At 41.0% G+C, this 24,462-nt stretch overlaps 2 protein-coding genes across 8 annotated transcripts in view; one reads left to right on the forward strand and one right to left on the reverse strand.

Annotated features, from left to right (window-relative positions):
- Positions 1-24,462, forward strand: part of PPP2R3A (protein phosphatase 2 regulatory subunit B''alpha) — a 206,535-nt gene that overhangs the window by 171,373 nt on the left and 10,700 nt on the right. For 6 of the 7 annotated variants that reach the window (XM_004037696.5, XM_063704230.1, XM_063704231.1 and 3 more), the window contains one exon: positions 7,844-10,683. The exons of the other annotated variant lie outside the window; for it this stretch is intronic. In XM_004037696.5, coding sequence (XP_004037744.2) covers positions 7,844-7,967 — 124 coding nt within the window. In that variant the 3' untranslated portion in view covers positions 7,968-10,683. Of the gene's footprint in view, positions 1-7,843; positions 10,684-24,462 lie in introns of those variants that run through there. 7 annotated transcript variants of the gene reach the window in all.
- Positions 12,263-24,462, reverse strand: part of MSL2 (MSL complex subunit 2) — a 46,947-nt gene continuing 34,747 nt past the window's right edge. Inside the window, exon 2 of the mRNA XM_004037699.5 lies at positions 12,263-15,562. Coding sequence (XP_004037747.1) covers positions 13,971-15,562 — 1,592 coding nt within the window. The 3' untranslated portion in view covers positions 12,263-13,970. The remainder of the gene's footprint in view (positions 15,563-24,462) is intronic.

Here is a 24,462-nt window from a genome sequence, read left to right on the forward strand (position 1 = left end):
TCCATGTTACTATCCTAAGAAACTGAGACCCTCAATAATCAGAAACAAGCTTTTCTGCCAATTTGACTAATACTTGAAAAAATGGAAAATATAAAGAGATTAAAATCACTCTTGGTTCAGTGATCCAGGGATAACCATTATTTTATACTTGGTATATTTCTTTTTAACACTTGTTACTAATGTGTTCAAAAACAGGAATTTTAGTGCTTCAGTGTTCTCAAGCAGTAACTCACATCCATTTCCCTATTATTGGACATTTGGGCAGATTAGAACTGTTTTCCATTGAATGTTTTTAAAGGCAGCTTTTTCCTTTATATTAAAAATATATGAATTACTCTGTCAGAGATCTTTTTTTTTTTTTTGAGATGGAGGCTCGCTCTGTCGCCTAGGCTGGAGTGCAGTGGCGTGATCTTCCCTCACTGCAAGCTCCGCCTCCCGGGTTCAGGCCATTCTCCTGGCTCAGCCTACCGGAGTAGCTGGGACTACAGGCGCCTGCAAGCACACCCGGCTAATGTTTTGTATTTTTAGTAGAGACGGGGTTTCACCGTGTTAGCCAGGACGATCTCGATCTCCTGACCTCGTGATCCGCCCGCCTGGGCCTCCCAAAGTGCTGGGATTACAGGCGTGAGCCACCGCACCCGGCCTCTGTCAGAGATCTACATTTACATCCATCAGCACTGGAAACTAAGGCACTGTAGGTAAAGAAAGCCAGCCAGAAACCCATTAGAGCAATCGTCCAGGAATGTAACTAGTGACGAAGTATGAAGCCCAACTCTCCTCAGTGAGGTGGGAGAATGTAGGAGAGGAACAGGGAAACAGGGAGAATGGAGGGTTGTGTGTATATATTAGGGTATAGGGAAAGAAAAAGAAGGAATGACATGAATTAATATTCCAAAACATGAGTTATAATATTACAGATATATGAGTTTAGAATTATTTTTTAATGCTTAATAAACAGAGCCTCTACATGGGCCTGAAGTTAATGTTTTATTTTTTTCCACATTGAACAAACCATATCAAAGCCCAATTTTAATTTATTTCAACAGATATTTACTGGTACCTACTCTATGCCAGGCACTGTGCTTGGTAATAAACATGAATTCAGACCGTGTCCTTCCAGTTCATAATTAGAATATATTTAGCCCACATTTTTATGCTGTCTACATCCACAATGAGTAAGAATTAACAGTTGATAGCTCATGATTCTGAAGAACTGCAAGAGTTCCTTTAACCATCAAAACTGAAGTGAAATCTACTTCCTGGGACAGGAAAGCAAGTGGTACATATAAGGAAACTTCAACAAGAGTTGAAACTAAAGATTTTCTGGTCACTGGATGGGTTAAGGAAATTCAGTGAAGCAAATATCCAACTTCCAAATATTTCAGCTAATCCATTTTATATAAGTGGCTTAGGATATCTATTTTTAACTTAAAAGTATAAAGATAAATCACACACTTGTATTTCTGAAGCATTATAGACTCCAAACTAGAGAAATATTGAACTTTTTTTTTTTTTTTTTTTTGAGACAAGAGTTTCGCTCTTGTCATCCAGGCTGGAGTGCAGTGGCACAATCTCAGCTCACGGCAACCTCCACCTCCCAGGTTCAAGCGATTCTCCTGCTTCAGCCTCCCGAGTCGCTGGGATTACAGGCATGCACCACCACGCCCAGCTAATTTTGTATTTTTAGTAGAGACAGGGTTTCTCCATGTTGGTCAGGCTGGTCTCGAACTCCCAACCTCAGGTGATCTGCCCACATTGGCCTCCCCCAAAGTGCTGGGATTACAGGCATGAGTCACCATGCCAGGCCAAAATATTGAACATTTTATTTTATGCCTGTAGGTACCATATGTCTTAGATATGCCCAGATAATCCCTGAATCAAATATTCTATTCCTTTGTCCCTGTAAATAGTCAGAATCCTGGAAACTGGAATCAAAACATAACTCCCAGACAACACCCTGAAACTGCATACAATCCTTTGTCAAACAATTTATGTCCCAGTCATTATCTCTGCTCATTCCAACTTTTATATTTCCATCCCAGGAATCTGCAGAGCCCGCCTTAATGCTTTTGCCCAGAAACTGCTCATCTGAAAGGGAAAACTTACTTAGGGAAATAAGTTTCTAAAGGCAGTGGTGTTGCTGGCCAAATTACATGAACCACCATATCCCCTCATGCTAACAAAACTATGTTAGAGAATTTGTTCTCAGGCTAGGTGCGGTGGTTCACACCTGGACTCCCAGCCCTTTGGGAGGCCGAGGTGGGGGATCATGAGGTCAGGAGATCGAGGCCATCCTAGCCAACATGGTGAAACCCCATCTCTACTAAAAATACAAAAGTTAGCTGGGCGTGGTGTTATGTGCCTGTAATCCCAACTACTCAGGTGGCTGAGGCAGGAGAATCGCTTGAACCTCGGAGGCAGAGGTTGCAGTGAGCCGAGATCACGCCACTGCCCTCCAGCCTGGTGACAGAGCGAGACTCCATCTCAAAAAAAAAAAAAAAAAAAAAAAATAGTTTGTTCTCAGCTGGGCATGGTGGCTCAAGCCTGTAATCCCAACATTTTTGGAGGCCGAGGCAGGTAGATCACCTGAGGTTGGGAGTTCAAGACTAGCCTGGCCAACATGGTGAAAACCCTATCTCTACTAAAAATAAAAAAAATTAGCTAGGTGTGGTGGTGCATGCCTGTAATCCCAGCTACTCAGGAGGCTGAGGCAGGAGAATCGCTTGAACCCAGGAGGTGGAGGTTGCAGTGAGCTGAGATAGTGCCACTGCACTCCAGTCTGGGCAACAGAGCGAGACTCTGTCTCAAAAAAAAAAAAAAAAAAAGAATATGTTCTCAATTTGATACCTGTGATTTCTAGTAAATTGTTTGTGAACCCTGTGAGTTCTGCTTTAATCCTCTGACCCCTCTGTTCATTCAAAAGTGGCCAGTTAACAGAAAACACCTAATAAAATAATCTTCATTTGAGCCCCAGGGAATACCACTGAACCCAGAAGTGGCCGTGCAGAAGGAGTCAGTTAACATACTTTGTTCTCCACGTTCTCAAGAATTCCTGGAGAGCAGGATAAAGATTAAGGTTCTAACAGATCTGACTCAAGATGAATTGTGAGGCCAAGCTCAGTAGCTGACACCTATAATTCCCAGCACTTTGGGAGGCCAAGGCAGGAGGATTCCTGGAGCCTAGGAGTTTGAGGCTAAGATCATGCCACTGTACTCCAGCCTGGGTGACAGAGTGAGACTGTCTCTTTTAAAAAAAAAAAAACAAAAAAAAACCCGGGCTCAGTGGCTCACGCCTGTAATAATCTCAGCACTTTGGGAGACCGAGGCAGGCAGATCACCTGAGGTCGGGAGTTTGAGACCAGCCTGACCAACATGGAGAAACCCTGTCTCTACTAAAAATACAAAATTAGCCAGGTGTGGTGGCACATGCCTGTAATCGCAGCTACTTGGGAGGCTGAGGCAGGAGAATCGCTTGAACCCTGGAGGCAGAGTTTGCAGTGAGCCGAGATCGCGCCACTGCACTCCAGCCTGGGCAACAAGAACAAAACTCGGTCTCAAAAAAAAAAAAAAAAAAAAAAAAGCCAGTCGTGGTGGCACACGCCTATAATCCCAGCTACTCAGGAGGCTGAGGCAGGATAATTGCTTGAACCTGGGAGGCGGAGGGTGCAGTGAGCTGAGATCACGCCATTGCCCTCCTGGGCGACAGAGCGAGACTCTATCTCAAAAATAAATGAATGAATGAATGATCATTAATGAATTCTGCATTCTCACCATTTTACTGACTCCAATCCTGTCCCGGCAACTCTACACATTGTTTCACAAGAGCATTAGGACATCACCTTTCATTCAGCAATTCATTTTGAGCACCTAGTGCCAATCACTGTACTATAGCCCAAGGAAATTAGTGAGTTACAAAACGGACACTTTACAATCAAGTGAGGAACAGATTTAATTATGTAAATATGAAGGAGACAAATAAGATGAACCAGTAATGGACAAGGAGTTGCAACTTATGGTGCTGAGGGAAGAATTTTCTGAGTAGTTGATAAGACCTAAAAGGTTGAAAAGAAAAAAACAGCAAAAATGTCCTAGGCAGGGAGTAAAATATGTGACTGTGTGCAGTGATTTTGAGGCAGGAAACAGCATGTTGGGGAGATTTTTAAAGCCTAGTGTGGCCAGAATATAGTGAGCAACAGAGGGAGATGTGGTTACAAAGTCTAGCAGGGGACAGATCATGCAGGGCCTAGGGAAGCCACTGAAAATTGTTAAGCAAGGGAGTGATATAATCCCTACCCTTTAGGTTTTCTGAAGATCATTCTGCCAGATTAGTGGAAGTGCAAGAACAGAAGTAGGGAGACAAATAAGGAAGCCATTACATACATCTGAATCAGAGATGTGGTTAATTAATTCAGGAGTGAATAATCAGGAAACCTGTACGTGACATCTCAGATTAAAAGATGAACACAAGCTAGCCAAAGAGGGAAGGGCATTTCAGGCAATTGAAAAACATGTACAGTGGCATTAGGTCCCAAGACCATAACCTATTCCAACACTATAAACAGCCTGGTATGGCAGTAGCAAAGGATATGTGGCAAAAGTGTAATCCAAACAAGAAAGTATGGTACCCTGAACTTAAGCCAGTGGTGGTAGGGAGGAAGAGGCAGGGTTGTATCCATATGGTCAACTGTAGTGAGGTGAGGAAAGAGGAACTTGGGATAACCGAGTTTCTGGCTTTGAGTGGGCAGATGGCAGTGCCATTGACTAAAATAGGGAGAACCAGGGCAGTGGGAAAGATGAGGAGTTCAAGTTTATACATGCTGCTGTTCTGAAAGAGCCGTCTATATAGTAGGCAGCTGGGTATATGGAGTTCTCCAGCTTAGAAAAAGGCTGAGGCTGGACATAGTTTGGAAACCACAGGTGAGTAGGCAGTGAGTAAAGCCATGGGAAAGACTAAGCTTACCAGGGAAGTACAAAACAAGAAGAGCTTATTAGTCCAGAACCTGGGACGCACTGGCATTGAAGGAGCAAGAGTTCTAAGATGGGTAATTTTATTGTGAGACATACGGCACATTGTAGGATGTTTAGCACCATCCCTGCACTCTACCCACTAGATGCCAGTAGGACCCACTCAGTGGTGACAAGACATTCCCAAATGTCCGCTGGGGGGAGGGGGGGGGGCAAAATCACCCTAGTTGAGAACCACCAAAATTAAGAGGAATCTCCAGGATGCTGACAAAGGAGGGTTATTGAATGAACTTCCTTTTGCAAATGTTTTATTCAAAAATGACATACACAAAAATGTATAATCCCTCCTCCAATATAGGATTAGGTGTCACTCACCAACATGCCCAAAATCACATTAAGTGATCAAACCCAGATTGGAACCTGACTTTTATAGTCTGACTCCAAAGCCTGTGCTCTAACCCTAAATCACTTAACCCCTAACTCCATAAGGTCTCCATTAGGCTTCAAGTGCTGTGAGGAGAGGGCTGATTCAGTCTTTTTCATCATTGTAATCCTAGCATTTGGCTCTGACACTTAGCAACAGGAGTTCAAATATTTACTGGATGAGTCTCACTTCACACTTAACTCTGAAAATATGCGTTATTCATAGACCTACATTGAGGTATTTAACACTGATAGCTTACAGACAACACGTTAGGGCACCAAGGGGAAGATGCTCCCATCCTGACAAGAAATCAGCAGCAGTGGTTTTGAAAATTTTGTTCCCCAGAACAGAGGCTCTGCCATCAACCATTTCACTTGCATTAGCGGAAAGTTCCTCTCCTATTGCCTCCTTATCCAGCACATCCCATGCCGCATTGAGGCCTCAAGGAGATGGGGGAAGAGAAGTAGAAACAAGAATGGAATGGAATATTTTTATTAAATGAACAAATTATAACTTTTGACAGTATCATAAACTGGTAGTCATAGGGAACAATTTTCTATCAAGTAAGCTTTTTAAAAGGTTTAAACCTCTAACCTCTATTCAAAAATGTTGGCCTAGGCTGGGTGCAGTGGCTCACACCTTTAATCCAGCACTTTGGGAGGCTGACGGGGGTGGATCACCTGAGGTCAGGAGTTGAAGACCAGCCTGGCCAACATGGCGAAACCCTGTCACTACTAAGAAAACACAAAAACTAGCCAGGAGTGGTGATATATGTCCGTAATCCCTGCTTCTTGGGAGGCTGAGGCAGGAGAATTGCTTGAACCCAGAAAGCAGAGGTTGCAGTGAACCAAGATCATGCCACTGCACTCCAGCCTGGGCAACAGAGCAAGACTCCATCTCAAAAACAAAAAGATGTTGACTGGGCGCAGTGGCTCATGCCTGTAATCCCAGCATTTTGGGAGGCCGAGACGGGTGGATCACTTGAGGTTAGGAGTTCAAGACCAGTCTGGCGAACATGGTGAAACCCTGTCTCTACTAAAAATACAAAAATTAGCCGGGCGTGGTGGCACATGCCTGTAAATCCCAGCTACTCGGGAGGCTGAGGCAGGAGAATCACTTGAACTTGGGAGGCAGAGGTTGCAATGAGCCAAGATGGCCCCACTGCACTCCAGCCTGGGCGACAGAGCGAGACTTCATCTCAAAAGAAAAAACACACACAATGTTTTAGGAACTTGAATAGGTGCCACCTACTGTATATACCTACCTCAGCATATTTTCCCTCACTAATTGGCCTTGGTACCTTTTTGATGAAGGGACTATATGTCCACAAATTCCTGCTTAAATACTGTGGGAGAGAGATCCCTGCAAGGGCTAAGCCAGTGATGTCAAATACTGTAATAGACATTGCTAACTAACTGATGTACATTTTTCTGATGTACGTATCTACATATGAGGCTCAGAGATACAGCCTCAGAATATTTATCAGTATTTCAGGCAGCCACATCATTTCCAAGAGAAAATATTTCATCTCTGCTTAAAGCCAACCTTAGGGGTAGCCTGGAGGATACAGAATTCAGGGGATACCAGCAACACCTAAAAGGTTTAGCAGAAGGACATCTTCCCAGGATGAGTATCTAGGTCCAAGTATGCTATAGAGGCCTAAAAAGTAGAATGATGGGAAGTCCATAAATGCACTTTAGTCAGTTCAACCTACACACTTGAACATCTTTTTGTGTTGCTTGGAAGCCACGGAGGGAAGCTATAAAGCAATCTGAGAGTTGAGAAAGTTTGCCACTCTGGCCGACCAGTGGCTCAAGCCTGTAATCCCAGCACTTTGAGAGGCCAAAGTGGGCAGATCACCTGAGGTCAGGAGTTCCAGACCAGCCTGGCCAACATGGTGAAACCCCATCATCTCTACTAAAAATACAAAACTTAGCCAGGTGTGGTGGCGCATGCATGTAGTCCCAGCTACTGAGGAGGCTGAGGCAGGAGAATCGCCTGAACCTGGGAGGCAGAGGTTGCAGTGAGCCAAGATCGTGCCACTTCACTCCAGACTGGGTGACAAAGCAAGGCTCCGTCTCAAAAAAAAAAAAAAAAAGGTTTGCCACTCTGAGTGGAAACCACTTCAATAAGGTCAAGTAATGCTCATACTTCATGGACCTCAAATTTTTCTTAACCTAGCACCATCTGTAATTCTCTCACTCCCACCAACCACCCTAGGGAAAGCTTGATACGGAACATTTTCAACAAATTCTGACATGGACTTAAGCTTTAAGGAACAGGGAGAAGAATGTGTTTTCTGCTCTAGAGTGTTGTCTCCTTCACGGCAGTTGAGTTGCTCACGGCCTCAATTTAGCAATTCAAGGTACCTTTGTGGGCTGGTCTTGAGGCTCGGATTTGCCATATTGATTTCTACCCAAACTTTAATCAGTTAATTCACTTTTGCTTTTTCAGCTTTGAAGATTATGAAACAGATGAACCTGCCTCTCCCTCTGAATTTGGAAACAAAGGCAATAAAATATTAAGTGCAAACCTTCCAGAGAAATGTGGAAAGCTTCAATCAGTGGATGAAGAATAGCTGCCGGTGTCTACAATGAAACGAAGATGTGTATTTTAAATGTTTCTTTCTTGTGAAGAGATGTTCTCGTTTGCATACTGCTTTTTAAAGACTTTGATTTCTCCAAGTGTGTATCTGCACTAGGAACTTTGTTTTTAAGCAATAGGTCTGGATACACATTTAACTTAGGAGACTCCTCCAATTTGCCTCAAACCTCTTACGGAGCTTCTCCTCAGAAGTGGTACCATCGCCTTCCAAAGTCAGCACTCTACACTCTTGAATGTACCAAGGATCTCTTGGGGACAGTGCCAAGCACGGTTCTCTACACAGGTGACTGAAGTTGCCTCTATGTTGGCTGGCATCCCTGAGTCGCCTCCGGGCTCCTATGGAGCCTAGAAGAAACCTTCACTTGCAGAAAACTTGAGTCAGAAAATTCTGGAACTTGAAAAAGTAGTAAGGGCCTCCAGAACTGACTTAGCCCTAGTAATAAAAGCACTGCCAAAACATCTCAGAGACTTCTTTTAATTATATGTATACTGGAGTTCAAAGATTTTTAACTTACCTGGCTTAATGTAATTTCACAGTTACCTGCCAAACTACTAGTCACTTTACATCCTCAGGTATTGTAACCACTGGGCCTTCCAACTTTGCTGGCAAGCTCTGGTAACCTCCCTGACTGTGGATCTTATATAAAATCTCAAGATAAAAAAACACTTCTTAAATGAAGTATAGAATTTGACTCATACTTGGAAAAAGCCCTTTTAACTTTTATCTTTTATTCATTGAACTATTGAATGATGTATTTAATTTCCAAATTAGTTGATAACTTTTCACTTCCTATCAATCAGAGGGCCTGCTTGAAGACATAAAGGAATGATGATACATTAAAATTCTTACTATATTCCTTCCTCCCAGGAGTATTAGACTAGCTAATAGTAAAGGCCTCAACGTTATTCTTTACTTCATGTTGAAAACAATTACTACAGATATTTCATCCACCTCAATATTTACCAAGGAAATGGAAAATGATACAGCTATAAAAGAAAGCTTTTACTGTAGTTGTAGATGTGTTCACTACAGAATCCTACATTTTTCAGCAGGCCACAGTCCAGCCAAATCCTATAACATCCTTGAAAAGAAACTATTAAAAAGGATAGACATTTCTGATGTAAGTAAAACCCCCAAGCAACTTAATATCCATCTGTCAGTCATCAACTTTTCGCCTAGATTTTTTTTTTAACTAGTTCTGAAAGTGTCAAGAATAGCTTCCCTTTCCACCCTACCTAGGTTCCCTCCTTGCTGGCATAAAGGCCAAGCAGTGAAATGAACCTTGGGTTAGAGTTATGGTAGGCAAAAAGAAAAGGAGAATTTAGGAAATATGCTATAAACAAGGTACAGTACAGTGAGAGTTAACAATCCTAGGAATCCTGCCTGTCACAAGCTCCCAGTTCCGTCATTTTATCTTCATGATTAGAACTGATCTTCCATTTAACTATTACAGAAAGCAGTAACTATTGCAACTATCTAATAGTTCACACAAAAGAATTAAAAGCTTAAAAATAATTTTTAGGAAACACAATATTCAAAATCTAAACACACTGATAAATTATTAGGATTAAGATTATTTATGTGATAAATGAAATCTCCTACCAATCCATCCAGCCTTTACCAGGGAAGAAAAGCAATTATTTCATTTCAGATAGAAATACAAAAAAAAAAAAAAAACTTTTCTTAGAAGCCAGATATGGTTTAAATGTTTTATTATCCATAATGATCTAAACTAATAAGATTCACCAAAAAGTAAAAATTAAATTTTACAATATACATTTTTTTTTTTTAACTATTTGGCTTTACCTTTTTACCTTGGTTCTCCTTACTGAAGTCCTCTTGCTTTCACTTTGATCTGGTTTTTGAAGTCTCTTAATTATTGGCTGGGCATGGTGACTCATGCCTGTAATCCCGGCACTTTGGGAGGCCAAGGGAGGTGATCACTTGAGCCCAGGAGTAAAAACCAGCCTGGGCAACATAGTGAGACTCCGTCTCTACAAAAAATAAATTTAGCTGGGCATGGTGGTGCACATCTGTAGTCCTACCAACTTGGGAGGCTGAGGCAGGAGAATCGCTTGAGCCCCAGGCTTCGAGGCTGCAGTGAGCTATGATTACGACACTGCACTCCAGCCTAGGCGACAGAGCAAGACCCCATTCTCTTACAAAGTCTCTATTATAAAAGTACATCCATCAATACCATTCCATTTAAGATGGGCTATTGTAATTTACCCACATTATCACATTTTCAGGAATTATAAGAATGTGTTTTATTGTACTCCTTCCTTGGAGCTGAATGCAAGGAATGTGAATTCTGAGGAATTAAGGTAGAATATATTTGACTTTCTGGTAAAGATCATGGTTAAGTATAATCATTACTGCCAAACTGGAATTTTCAAGTTGTTATAATAACCCAGGCCCCTTGATAAAAGCTGAGGGTTATCATGACCTTAATGCTAATTCAATGAGAAATGAGTTTAATAGCGTAACATTACCAAGGTAATCAAACTAATAAAATCCCATATATCTTCCCTGCATCTTGTCACTGTGTACCATTCAAAGTGTTTATAAAACTCTAGATTCATCAAATGAGATTTGCTCAGCTTTTTGAAATGTTAAGATGTGTTTGGAGAAGGCTGCATGACTTTGTTTTTCCCTTTTAGCAAAACTAAATAAAGTTGTCAAATATGAATCATGTTCATTAAGGTAATTACTACACACTTGTGCTTTTAATCATATTTGCACCTCATTTTTTTGTCTGCAAGAGTAACACTGTAAACAAGCTTGAATGTCAGAGAATAACTCTTTGAGCCCATGTGAAAACTACAAAGAAAGGTCTTTGTAGTAATGATAATATACTGAGAAATGATTTCTTCAGGGGATAGGGAAGAGGACCAGGGTTTGTGAATGAGGCGGAGTTCACAGGAATCAAGGTAGACTTTAGCCTCATCTATAATGCATTATTTTAAAAGAATGTGTAACAGCATGTTTTGGGGTACCTAAATTTTATTTCAGAGGCAAGGTCTATGTTGCCCAGGCTGAGTTCGAACTCCTGAGCTTAAGTGATCCTCCCACCTCAGCCTCCTAAGTAGCTGAGATTACAGGCACACACCACTGTGCCTAGCTTTTAATTTTTTTAAAAAGAGAAAAGTATAAAATGCCATCCAAGTATTAGATTTGGTTAAAATACCATACTTTGAACTTAGTGTTTTCTAAAGCATTTCTATTTTTTATCTATGATATGGTTATGGACAATTTATTTTTCATCTGATTCCCATAAAACTTTTACTCTTCTTCAACAAGGTCACCATGAAATTGTTTTAACTAAGAATACAATGAAATAAAAGGAATTCTTTATCCCTAGGACCATACTACACCTCCTCACGGAAATGCAGACTTAATAAGGCTAACCAAAAAGATAAAATTGTCAGCTCTAAAACTATTACCTAAGGTAAAAGATCATTTGATCATTTATATTAGTAACAAGGACTCAACAATTCAGGATGTGTCTTATTAAATGCTGCTGTTCTTTGGTGGTTTCAAATCCTGATGAAGTAAATCCAGTTACTTCAGTAATAATCTCTCAATCATCCCTCGTTAGCCATTTGTCAGCATTCCTAAGCAACTCGTGGTATAAAGAAAAATAATATAAAAATCAAGGCACTGTGATTACTCTTCCCCAGATGTATATAATACAGACCATTCAGAGCATGCTATCCCAAACTCTTCAGTATTCTACAACATAGAATTAGAAAACTATCATTTATTGATAGATTTAAGGTGTAATACAGGTTTTCAAAAATGTGGCAGTGAGAATACCAGCATAAAAAAGAGAAATTTGTGCTAAAAACAACCTGAATTCATCATTGGCAATATTACATAACAATCAAGGCCCTCACATACTAATGATTTCCACTTTGTCTATATTGCCAACCTCCCATGCATCAAAAAAAAAAAAAACCACAAGATTATCAAACTTGGGAAGCAATAAAGTACTCTATGAATTTTAAGATCATAATATTAGGAAAGTTTGGTCGATTTGCAAAATATATCCTCATCCATGTGTACAATCTCATTTCTAATCATTTTTGCAGTGATCATTAGTGAATAAAGAACAGATTTACAACTTTATATAGCAGGGCATCTGCGTTCAACACAAAACTGTTACAAACGTTAGGTAAATACATGTTTCATAAGACACTGCTAACACTTAAAGGAATTAAATAAAATTCCAAATCTTGGAAAGCAAATAAAGACAAGACAACTAAGAAGCATTTTCCACCATTTACTCTTGTTATCAAAAATAGTTCAACTCTTCTTGCAAAACAAAAACAAAATAGTACATACTGGACACATACATCACATTTTTCTTCCTATGGCTTTAGCCCACCCCCACCCCACCAAGAGACCAAAAAAAAAAAAAAGAAAAGAAAAAAAAGCCCAACAACAACAACAAAAACAACTCTACCTGACCACATTCACAGAAAATGACACCAGGATACACTACAAAACAGAAGGAGGTGTCATCTGCTCTGTGTCCAAAGGTTTCTTCTCCATGTCTTGTACTAGGCGAGTAACCATCATTGAACATGCTGTGTGCCAAATCAAAACATAACTTCAGCATATGTCAGATCTTACTAGAGATGGTGAACGTAGTAGAAATTGGAAATTTTCCAGCAGTATTTTTCTTTAAATAAGCACTGTCAAAGCTGCAGCTCTTCTTTTAAATCACAGGTTATTTCATTACACCTAGTCAGTCCTTGTTTTATCTGGGCTGTGCTCTTTCAAGCAACTGACTAGATTTCCCTTCAACAGAATGTTTGTGACTCACTTGTCTTCCCCATAAAAATTAACGGGAAGAAGTGCATTTAAACTGAAACATACTTTGTGCTTTACATGCAAAAGAGCATTCTAAAGAAAATCCTCCTAGCTTCAACCTACCTAAATGCACAGGCTTTATAAAAAGGCATTCTTATTAGGCCTCTATAAAGAAGCCTTCATAGTGAACAGCACCCTAAAAAAAAACTAGGAGCATATTCAAAATAAAGACTGTGGCAAATAAACTATTAGAGAAAATAAGTCAAAGTGGCAGCCAGTGGCAATAAGTACAATACACAAATCTGGGCAAGTCTGGGAGCATTATTCCGAAATTATTTTAAGTAAATCCCAATTACTAAATAAAATCTTTTTATAATTTTAAAAAAATTCTGTCACATACTACATAGTCTAAATTTAATTACCTTCAGAATAAAACTACTCTCCTTCATTTATCCAATTAGAACACTGCTCAAAGTGAAGGAGGGATTTAGAATTTCTTCCCTAGAAATGAGTAACAGCTAAACATTTGTAGTCTGACAGAATTTGCTTACTTTTTAAAAAGATTTCTTAAACATTCTAATGAGGGGGAATTTTTTTTCATAATACTGCTGATTTAAGAATTGCTACATACACCAGTAGCCAATATTTCATGATCAGAAATGGTATGATGTCAGCACAAAGGTTGAGCTGGACACATCAGCTTTCCAACAGGAGAAACATCAATGGCATCTGAAGGCAGCACTGAGTTTCCTGAACTAATGGCTACTTTTCCACAAAAAAAATTAGCACAATCTTTATGGACTGACTAGATACCACTTCCTTACATTTAATCATAAACTTTGATTATGCACAAAGCATGGCCATAAACAATGAGGTTAATGTTATTTTTCTTGCCAAAGTTCATTTTGTATAAATCAGTTGCATCAGCTTTGTTCTCAAACTATGAGGTTCTGTAAGAACTAAGGACATATAGTTGTAGGGTTACTCCTCCATTATCTGCAAACTATTTCCCCGACACTAACACATATAACTTAGCAATGAAAACACTTGATACAAGTGATCTATATGCAGGAGCTCCGGCAAGTTAAACCAACAGAACCATAGCTGCCGTAAAACTGTAGCTATTTCCCTACCAGGAGTAGGTTTAAAAGACCCACTGATTTAACAGTCGAATCTCATGTCTATAGCTTCATCCAAACTTTTATCATCATGTGTACTGGCAGCTAAAAACGTCGTTACTGGGGACCCTGTGACATTTATTACACTGGTGCTGGTACTAGCGTTACGCACAGCAATGCTAGTCACGTTAATGCCCAAAGTGAGCCTGGTCTGCTCCAAGGCCTTTTCTGGCACAGCAAATGCCTCCAGCTTCTTCTCCCCATTGGCCATATAGGAGTTTTGGCAGCCACGACATATACAATCTAAGCAGGCTTTGCGGTTAGAGTAGCAAGGGCAGCGTTGGCCTCGGCATGTAAGAACACTTGGATTTTGAGTAGCACGCCCACATTTACACCCTTTCTTTTCCTGGGGTTTTTTGTACACAGTCTTGGTAGGACTTCCTGGCATAAAATGATGACTAGGAATCTTTTCCTTTACTGCTTTGTCTTTTTTAAGAATACCTGGCTTGGTTTTAGAGTGAGATTTCTTGGATCCATGTTCATGACTCTTTTTCATGCTTTTAGTAGATAAAAGTACAGTTTTGCTGATTTTAGGCGTTGTGCCTCCATTGGGAACAGTTGCTATAGGTTGAAGAGAAATTTTGCTCTCCCGTTTCACTGTCACAGGAGCAGATGCCCCCAGTGTTGGGCCTCGGATAATGGTAGAAATTGGAAGTGGCTGAACTTTCTCACTGTCACTCTCTGATCTGGATCGTTTTCTATTCAATTTTGCTATCTTCGGAGTTGCTGCTGTACATGATAACCCATGAAGTGCAGGACTGGTGGACATAAAAACATTATGGCTAAGAGACTGGGAAGAAAGCTGCAGAAAAGGTCCATTGGATACAGTGGCTTCCAAGTTCGGCTGCAAATTAGGGCAACAGACCTCTGTATTTGAAACAGTTTCTAAGCTGCGGAGTACTTCCTCAACACTCAGTAACAGAGAGTCTCCAGGTTTTATATCTTCACTGAAACTGCAGATATCAATGCCTGTGGAACATAAGTCAGTGGCTACTGTGTCACAAACGGGTGGCAGGCTGTCAGACAGATCCTCAGTTTTTATGTCAACAGTATTACATACGTCAATCGTATTTGAATGTTCAGGTGAAGGAATATTTATACCAAATCTATCTATTGAAAGCCCATTATAAGTAGGCAAACCATTGATAACAGAACTGCCAATAGCAATGCTGAGGGTGCTTTCAGACATTGGAGATAAACTAGCTTGAGGATCAGTTGTGGGTTCTGAGGTTGAAGGTAAAGGGGAATGTGTCAAACACAAAGTAAAGGATGAATCTGAGGGTTTTTCTGTCTCCTCACAAAACAATGATCCATCATTAAGCAAAGCCAAAATATCAGAAGAACAGTCAACTGCTTCTATTATATCCCGTGCCAGTGTAGTCTGTGTTATATACTCGCATAGTTTTTTGTAGCAGTTCACTAGGATGCTTAACTGCTTGTTTTCCTCAAACTGCTCATAGTCTTTGCACCAGCTACAGGAAGGTTTCATCATCATTTTCTTGCCTTTACAAGTTTTGCAGACATAATGTTGGCAGGTGGAGTTGGTGGGTGCAATAGGATCTTGTAGCAAATGTCCTAAGGGGGAGAAGGAGGAAAGCAAAGATTTTAGTAAAATAAATTTACCATTTCATAAACTGAAGTTTAGATGACATAAGTAGTCTATCAAAATTGAGATGAATTAAACTCACTAGACCAGATAACAGAAAATATATCTTAGAAGAAACGGAAGAATCTTCAATTAGCTCGCTTGATTTCATGCCATATTCCCCATTCAGTTATCTCAAACCAAAATCATCCTTGATTCTGTGTCTCTCTCCCCAAGCAATACGTTCTGGTCCACCTTCTTATCCTCTTCCTCCAAAGGCTATAAAGTTAAAGAGGTGAAGATCAGACACCAGAAGCACAAACTAGGGTTAAAACCCTTTGGACAGCCAGGTGTGGTGGTGTGTGCCTGTAATCCCAGCTATTCAGGAGGCTGAGGTGATGGCTTGAGCCCTAGAGTTCAGGCTACGGTGAACTATGATCTTGCCACTGCACTCCCGCCTGGGTGACAAAGCGAGACCCTGTCTCAAAAACAAAACAAAACAAAACAAAACAAAACCCTTTGGACCTCAACCTAACACAACATGGCAATGCTACAACATGCTGAACAAAATCATATTATTTTGTGCTGGACACTGGGGAAAAAGATATGAGTAAGAGAGATTTAGTCCCTGCCCTCATAAAAGATAGTCTTGAGGGCATTCATCAGTGGAAAAGTATCTTCACGGAAAAAAAAAATTTTTCAATCAGTTTTTAATGCATATATACTAATCATAAACTTTAAAGAAAAAAGATCAAAATGTCATTTCAGGCCGGACACAGTGGCTCATGCCTATAATCCCAGCACTTTGGGAGGCTGAGGTGGGCGGATCACCTGAGGTCAGGAGTTCAAGGCCAGCCTGGCCAACATGGTAAAACCCCATTTCTATTAAAAATACAACAAAATTAACCGGGCATAGTGGTACGCACCTGTAGTCCCAGCTGCTAGGGAGGCTGAGGCAGGAGCATCACTTGAACCCAGGAAACTGAGGTAGCAGTGAGCTGAGATCACACCACTGCAATCCAGCCTAAGCAACAGAGCGAGACTTAGTCTCAAAAAAAAAAAAAAAAAAAAAAAGGCCAGGTGTGCTGGCTCATGCCTGTAACCCCAGCACTTTGGGAGGCTGAGGTGGGCAGATCACCTGAGGTCAGGACTTTGAGACTAGCCTGGCCAACATGGTGAAACCCTGTCTCTACTAAAAATGCAAAAATTAGCCGGGCAGGGTGATGGGCACCTGTAATCCCAGCTATTCAGGAGGCTGAGGCAGGAGAATCCCTTGAACCCAGGAGGCGGAGGTTGCAGCGAGCCGAGATTGTGTCACTGCACTCCAGCCTGGGCGACAAGAGCAAAACTCCATCTCATTTTAAAAAAAAAAAAAAAAAAAAGGAGTTTCAGTAGGAGAGAACTATGTTCAACTACATTAAAACAAAGAAAAAAGGAGTACTACTCAACTCAAATTCTTCTAGAAAAAAATATAAAATGGAAAAAACTATATTTAAACTTATTAAAGAAAAAAAAACTAGGGTATAATACTGGGCTCAAATTCTTCTGACAGATTTCAAAATGACCATGGTTTAATTATAAACCACAAGTATCCTAACTGCGACAATACAGTATAATGAAGTAGTCCCCCGACTTGACACAATTCTCAAATTATAAATGACATATACATACGAACCAAGAAGGGAAAGGAACTAGACCCAGTTCCCATCTCCACTCTTACTCTCCAAAGCTGCAACTGCTCCTTGGTTCCCAATCCAGACAAATGGTCAGCAATTACCCAAAGCGGTACCTCTTCTCATAAATCACACAAAGAATATGTTCAACCACAACAGAAATTAGAAATCAGTGGGAAAAAAAAAAAATCAGAAAAATCCCCAAGTATCTGGAAATTAAACATATACCAAAATAACTTATAAGCCAAAAACATCGTAAGAGAAATTGAGAAAACATTTACCAAATGAAAACACCACATATCAAAATTTGGAGAATGCAACTAAAGCAGTGTTTAGTGGAAATCTATAGCTTTGAAAGTCTGTATCAGAAAATAAGGTCTTGAGCTAGGCACAGTGGCACATGCCTGTTGTTCTAGCTCTCTGAGAGGCAGAGGTGGGACACTCATTTAAGCCCAGGAGTTCAAGACCAGCCTGGGCAAGACAGCAAGACCCTGTCTCTAAAAAAAATTATAATAAATTTTAAGAAAGCGGCTGGGCAGGGCGCCGTGGCTCACAACTGCAAATCCCAGCACTTTGGGAGGCCGAGGCAGGCAGATCACGAGGTCAAGAGACTGAGACCATCCTGGCCAACATGGTGAAACTCCATCTCTACTAAAAATACAAAAATTAGCTGGGAGTGGTGGCACACGCCTGTAGTCCCAGCTACTCAGGGGGGCTGAGGCAGGACAATCGCTTGAACCCGGGAGGCAGAGGTTGCAATGAGCTGAGTATGGTGCCACTGCACTCCAGCCTGGCGACAGGGCAAGACTGTCTGGAAAAAAAAAAAAAGACGCTGGATGCGGTGGCTCATGCTTGTAATCCCAGCACCTTGGGAGGCCAAGGCAGATGGATCACCTGACGTCAGGAGTTCAAGACCAGCCTGACCAACATGGTGAAACCCTGTCTCTACTAAAATAACAAAATTAGCTAGGCATGGTGGTGCATGCCTGTAATCCCAGCTACTTGGGAGGCTGAGGCAAAAGAATCGTTTGAACCTGGGAGGCAGAGGTTGCAGTGAGCCGAGATCGTGCCATTCATTGCACTCCAAGCCTGGGCAACAAGAGCAAAACTCCACCTCAAAAAAATAAATAAATAAATTTAAAAAAAGAAAGGGGTGTCCATCTCAGGGAGACCTGGCCTTCAGAGATGACAGCATTCAACCCCAGAAGGAGCCTGCTTTTCATCCTCAGCCTTCCCAACCTGTGCCGCCCATGGGGATACAGGACAGTAACGAGCTAAACAAAACCTGCTGCCTGAATGGGGGGAACTTGTATGCTGGGGTCCTTTTGTGCCTGCTTCCCCTCCTACAGACAGAATTGTGAGCACAATGTACGTATGCAAAGAGAACTGTGGGTCTGTGCCCCGTGACACCCGGCTGCCCAAGAACTGTTCTATGTGTAAATGCTGGCATGGCCAGCTCCACTGCTTTCCTCAGGCATTTCTACCTGGCTGTGATGGCCTTGTGATGGATGAGCACCTCATGGTTTCCAATACTCCAGAACTACTACTGTCTGCATGTACCACTCTTATGCTTTAAAATAATGAATACATTTCCATAATGGTCTCTAACATTTCCTTATAGTACCAACTACTTCTTACCTCTTTGCCCTGCCCTCCCCCAAAAAACTACCTTTTTCAAAAGGAAAACAGCTATATCTCCACTGTGCTGGAGTCCAGTATTTCTTGATACATGTAATTCTACCAAGGTCTTCTTAATATGTTCTTTTAAACAACTGAATTATATCTTCAGATTATTAAAGATTAATCCTAATGTGAAACTTACGATACAGTTTTGAGTACAGCTGATCAAAATCAAAGTAGTCTCTAAAAGGAAAAAAAGCCTCTTTAAGGGGAGGAACCAGAGTGCTGAAGTAATGGAAGTCCGTCTGCATGTGGAAGGAAATGGGAAGGAAATGGGAAGCAAATGGGAGAGGGAGGTTGGAAAACATAAAATGGGTTACTTGACTGGTGATTGGGTGTAGAGAAGCAAGTTAAAAGGCTAAATGGAAAGGCAAGTTTCCATCATCTATAGAAAGCTATATAAGACAAGGGCTCCCCCTTTTTTCCCAAAAGCATTGTAAAAAGAATGAAGTCTCCTTAGAAAAAAAATTATGCCTCAATATTCCCAACAAGATGGCTTAATAAATTATGTTTCTGGCCGGGCACAGTGGCTCAACGCCTGTAATCCAGCACCTTGGGAGGCCAAGGCAGGCGGATCACGAGGTCAGGAGATTGAGACCATCCTGGCTAACACGGTGAAACCCCATCAATACAAAAAATTAGCCGGGTGTGGTGGCAGCCACCTGTAGTCCCAGCTACTCGGGAGGCTGAGGCAGGAGAATAGCGTGAACCCAGGAGGCGGAGCTTGCAGTGAGCCAAGATGGCGCCACTGCACTCCAGCCTGGGCGACAGAGCCAGACTCCATCTCAAAAGCAAGCAAACTAAATAAATAAATAAATTATGTTTCCTCCAAGCTATGCAATCCTTTTAACTGTTGAAGAAGAGAAAATGTTCACAATATATTTAGTTGTAAACCGAGTGATAAAACTACATATTGTAAAGCCCATTTTTAAAACACACTGTATATATGTGTATGCACAGTAAAAATAGAAAATATAAAAAATAAAAAAGCAAAGTCTCAAGTCAATAACCAAAGCTTTCTTTCACCTTAATAGGAATCCCAAACTAAGCAGGTTAAAGCAAATAATGAAGATTAGAGCAGGCCACAGTGGCTCACACCTGTAATCCCATCACTTTGGGAGGCCAAGGCGGGCTGATCACCTGAGGTCAGGAGTTCGACACCAGCCTGGCCAATATGGTAAAACCCTGTCTCTACTAAAAATACAAAAATTATCCAAGGGTGGTGAACACCTGTAATCCCAGCTACTCAGAGGCTGAGGCAGGAGAACTGCTTGAACCTGGGAGGAGAGGTTGCAGTGAGCCAAGAGAGTGCCACTCAACTCCAGCCTGGGCGACAGAGCCAGACTCCATCTCAAAAAAACGAAAATAAATAAATGAATACAGATTAGGGCAGAAACCAATACAAGAGAAAGCAGAAAAACCAAAGAGAAAAATAAATAACACCAAAAGTTGGTTGTTTTAAAAGATCAAAGGAAACAAGAAAATACAAATTACCAAAATTAGAAATGAAAGGGGTCAGAGTATCACTAGTGCCCTAAAAAATGTGAAGAATTAAGGAAGTCCTATGAACAACTTTATGCTAACAATTTTAGACTACTTTGATGAAATGGACACATTTCTCTAAAGACACAAATGACCAAAATTCACTGGAGAAAAAGTTTTAAAACTGAACAGACCTGTAATAAAAGTTTTAAATAGCCACTGAAGATTTTCCTCAAAAGAAGACTCCAGGGCTAAATGCCTTCACTGGTAAATTCTAACAAATAATTAAAAAGAAATAACACCCAAACATAGAGGAGGAGAAAACACTTCCCAACTCATATTTAAAGGCCAGTAACTACTATGAAAGAAAATAAGGCCACCAGACAAAAGAAAATACAAACCGCCGGGAGCAGTGGCTCACGCCTGTAATCCCAACACTTTGGGAGGCCAAGGTGGGCGGATCACCTGAAGTGGGGAGTTCAAGACCAGCCTGACCAACATGGAGAAACCCCATCTCTACTAAAAATGCAAAAATTAGCCGGGCGTGGTGGCGCATGCCTGTAATCCCAGCTACTCAGGAGGCTGAGGCAGGAGAATCGCTTCAATCCAGGAGGCGGAGGTTGCGGTGAGCCAAGATCATGCCAGTGCACTCCAGCCTGGGCAACTAAATCATCTCAAAAAAATTAAAATAAAAAAAAAAAAGAAAATACAAACCAAAATCTCCCATAAACATGACAAAATCCATAACAAAACATTCAAGAGAATCCCACAACATATAATACAATACCTCTTCACACACACACACAAATTCACAAACGAGAAACTGAACTTCTTTAACTTGATGGTGGTGGGCATCAAAAAATCTAAAGCCAACTTTATTTAAAGGTAAAACACAATGCTTTCCTTCCAAAGATCAGGAACAAGGAAAGGATACCTGCTGTTGCCACTTCTTTTCAAAATTGTACTTGTTCTAGCTGGTGCAGTAAGGTTTAAAAGGAAAAGAAAAAAAAAAGGCATCAAGACTAGAAAGAAACAAGTAAAATTGTTTTAGTAATGGATTACACAATTCTGCTTACAGAAAATCTCAAAAAACGCACACACGCAAACTACTAGTACCAATAAGCAAATTTAGCAAGGTCATAGCACAAACAATATATACAAAAGTCCACTGCATTTTCCATTTCTATATGCTAGGAATGAACAAACTAATTTTTTAAAATTCCATTCACAATAGCATCAAGAATATACTTAAAATATTTAGAAAAACTTTAACAAACTTCTACACGCAGCACTACAAAACACAGCTGAAAGAAATTAAAGAGTATCTAAACAGACATGTTCACGGATTAGAAGACTATCAATATATTGTCAAGATGGCAGTTTTCCCCAAAATTGATCTAAGTTCAATGCAATCTTTAATCCCAGGCAGCTTTTTTTCTTAAAGAAATTGACAGGCTGATCCTAAAATTCATATGGAATCACAGAGGACAGACAAAACAACTTTGAAAAACAACAAAATTACAGGACTTACACTACCAAATTCCAAATTTTACTATAAAGCCATAGTAATCAAGACAGTGTGGTAATGACAAAAGTATAGACACATGCATCAGTGGAACAGAATTCAGAGTCCAGAAACAAATTATTACATTTATGGTCAACCAATTTGTGTGACAGGGTATCCAGATGATTCAATGGGGAAAGGAGAGTACTTTCTTTTTTTTTTTTTTTTTGAGACGGAGTCTCGCTCTGTCGCCCAGGCTGGAGTGCAGTGGTGCCATCTCGGCTCACTGCAAGCTCCGCCTCTCGGGTTCACACCGTTCTCCTGCCTCAGCCTCCCGAGTAGCTGGGACTACAGGCGCCTACCACCACGCCCAGCTATTTTTTTTTCTTTTGCATTTTTAGTAGAGACGAGGTTTCACCGTGTTAGCCAGGATGGTCTTGATCTCCTGGCCTCGTGATCCGCCCGCCTCGGCCTCCCAAAGTGCTGGGATTACAGGCGTGAGCCACCACGCCTGGCCAAGGAGAGTATTTTCAACATACCATGTGAAACAATTTGATATCCAAATGCCAAAAGGAAAAAAACAAACTTATACCCTTACCTCACAACATACACAAAAATTAAAATGATCACAAACCTAAATGTAAGAGCTAAAATATAGAAATTCTAGAAGAAAACAGAGGAGAAAATCTTTGTAACTTTCTATTGGCCAAAGTGTTCTTATACGTGACATCAAATGCACAATTCACAAAAAGGAAAAAAAAATAGTTAAATGGATTTTCTCAAAATTAAAAACATACTGTGCTTCAACAAAAGACACCATTAAGAAAATGAAAAAATGGTCAGGCGAGGTGGCTCACACCTGTAATCCCAGCACTTTGGGAGGCTAAGGTGGGCAGATCACGTGAGGTCAGGAGTTCAAGACCAGCCTGGCCAATGTGGCAAAACCCTGTCTCTACTAAAAATATAAAATAAAATTAGCCAGGCGTGATGGCACATGCCTGTAGTCCCAGCTACTCAGGAGTCTGGGGCAGGAGAATTGCTTGAATCTGAGAAGCAGAGGTTGCAGTGAGCCAAGATGGTGCCAATGCACTCCAGCTTGGGACAGAGAAAGACTGTCTCAAAAAAAAAAAAAAAAAAAAAAAGAGGGAAGGAAGGAGGGAGGGAAGGCGGGAGGGAAGGAGGGAGGGAGGGAAGGAGGGAGGGAAGGAGGGAGGGAAGGAGGGAGGGAGGGAAGGAGGGAAGAAGAGAGGGAGGGAGGGAGGAAGGAAGGAAGGAAGGAAGGAAGGAAGGAAGGAAGGAAGGAAGGAAGGAAGATCAAAAATAAACCACAGACTGAGAGAAAATATTTGCAAATCACATTTAAAAAAAAAAAAACAAAAAACAATGCAAGCCGGGCGTGGGGGCTCACTCCCAGCACTTCGGGAGGCTGAGGCGGGCAGTTCAGGAGTTCGAGACCAGCCTGGCCAACACAGTAAAACCCCATCTCCACTAAAAATACAAAAATTAGCTGGCTGTGGTGGCATGCACCTGTAGTCCCAGCTACTCAGGAAGCTGAGGCAGGAGAATCGCTTGAACCGAGGAGGCGGAGGTGCAGCGAGCCGAGACCATGCCATTGCACTCCAGCCTGGGAGACACAGCAAGCCTCCATTCCATCTCAATAAAAAAAAAAAAAAGTTCAAATCGGTAAAATGACAATATAATTTTAAAAGCAAAAATTTGAATAAACATTTCACCAAAGAAAATATATGAATGACCAGCCGGGCGCAGTGGCTCACACCAGTAATCCCAGCACTTTAGGAGGACAAGATGGGCAGATCACGAGGTCAGGAGATCGAGACGATCCTGGCCAACACGGTGAAACCCCATCTCTACTAAAATACAAAAAATTAGCCAGGCATGGTGGTGCATGCCTGTAATCCCAGCTACTCAGGAAGCTGAGGCAGGGGAATCACTTGAACCCGGGAGGCGGAGGTTGCAGTGAGCCAAGAGAGCGCCACTGCACTCCAGCCTGACGACAGAGCAAAGGCTCCATCTCAAAAAATAAAATAAAATGAATGACCATAAGCACATGAAAATATGCTCAACATTATTAGTCAAAGTAAAACCGTGGCACACTACTGCCCACCCATTAGAATGGCTAAATTCAAAACAACAATGCCAAAAGCTGGCAAAGATGTGAAGAAACTGGAACCCTTATATACTGCTGGTAAAATGTAAAACAGGTACAACAATCACACTGAAATACAGTTTGGTACTTTCTTAAAAAGTTAAAACACAAATTTACCACAGAAACCAGCAAAATTCTACTCCTAGGAACCTACCTAAAGAGAAATAAAAACATATCCACACAGAAAAACGTATGTGAATGTGCACAGCAGCATGATTCCTAATGGCCAAAAATTAGACACAATCCAAATGTCCATTAATTGGTGAGTAGATAAACAAAATGTATACTCATGCAATGGAGTTAAGCAATTTAAAGGAATAAAGTATTGGTACATGCCACAACATGGATGAACTTCCAAAACATTTGCTAAGTGAAAGAAGCAGA

Source organism: Gorilla gorilla, chromosome 2 (assembly GCF_029281585.2).
Source record: "Gorilla gorilla gorilla isolate KB3781 chromosome 2, NHGRI_mGorGor1-v2.1_pri, whole genome shotgun sequence".
NCBI lineage: Eukaryota > Metazoa > Chordata > Mammalia > Primates > Hominidae > Gorilla > Gorilla gorilla.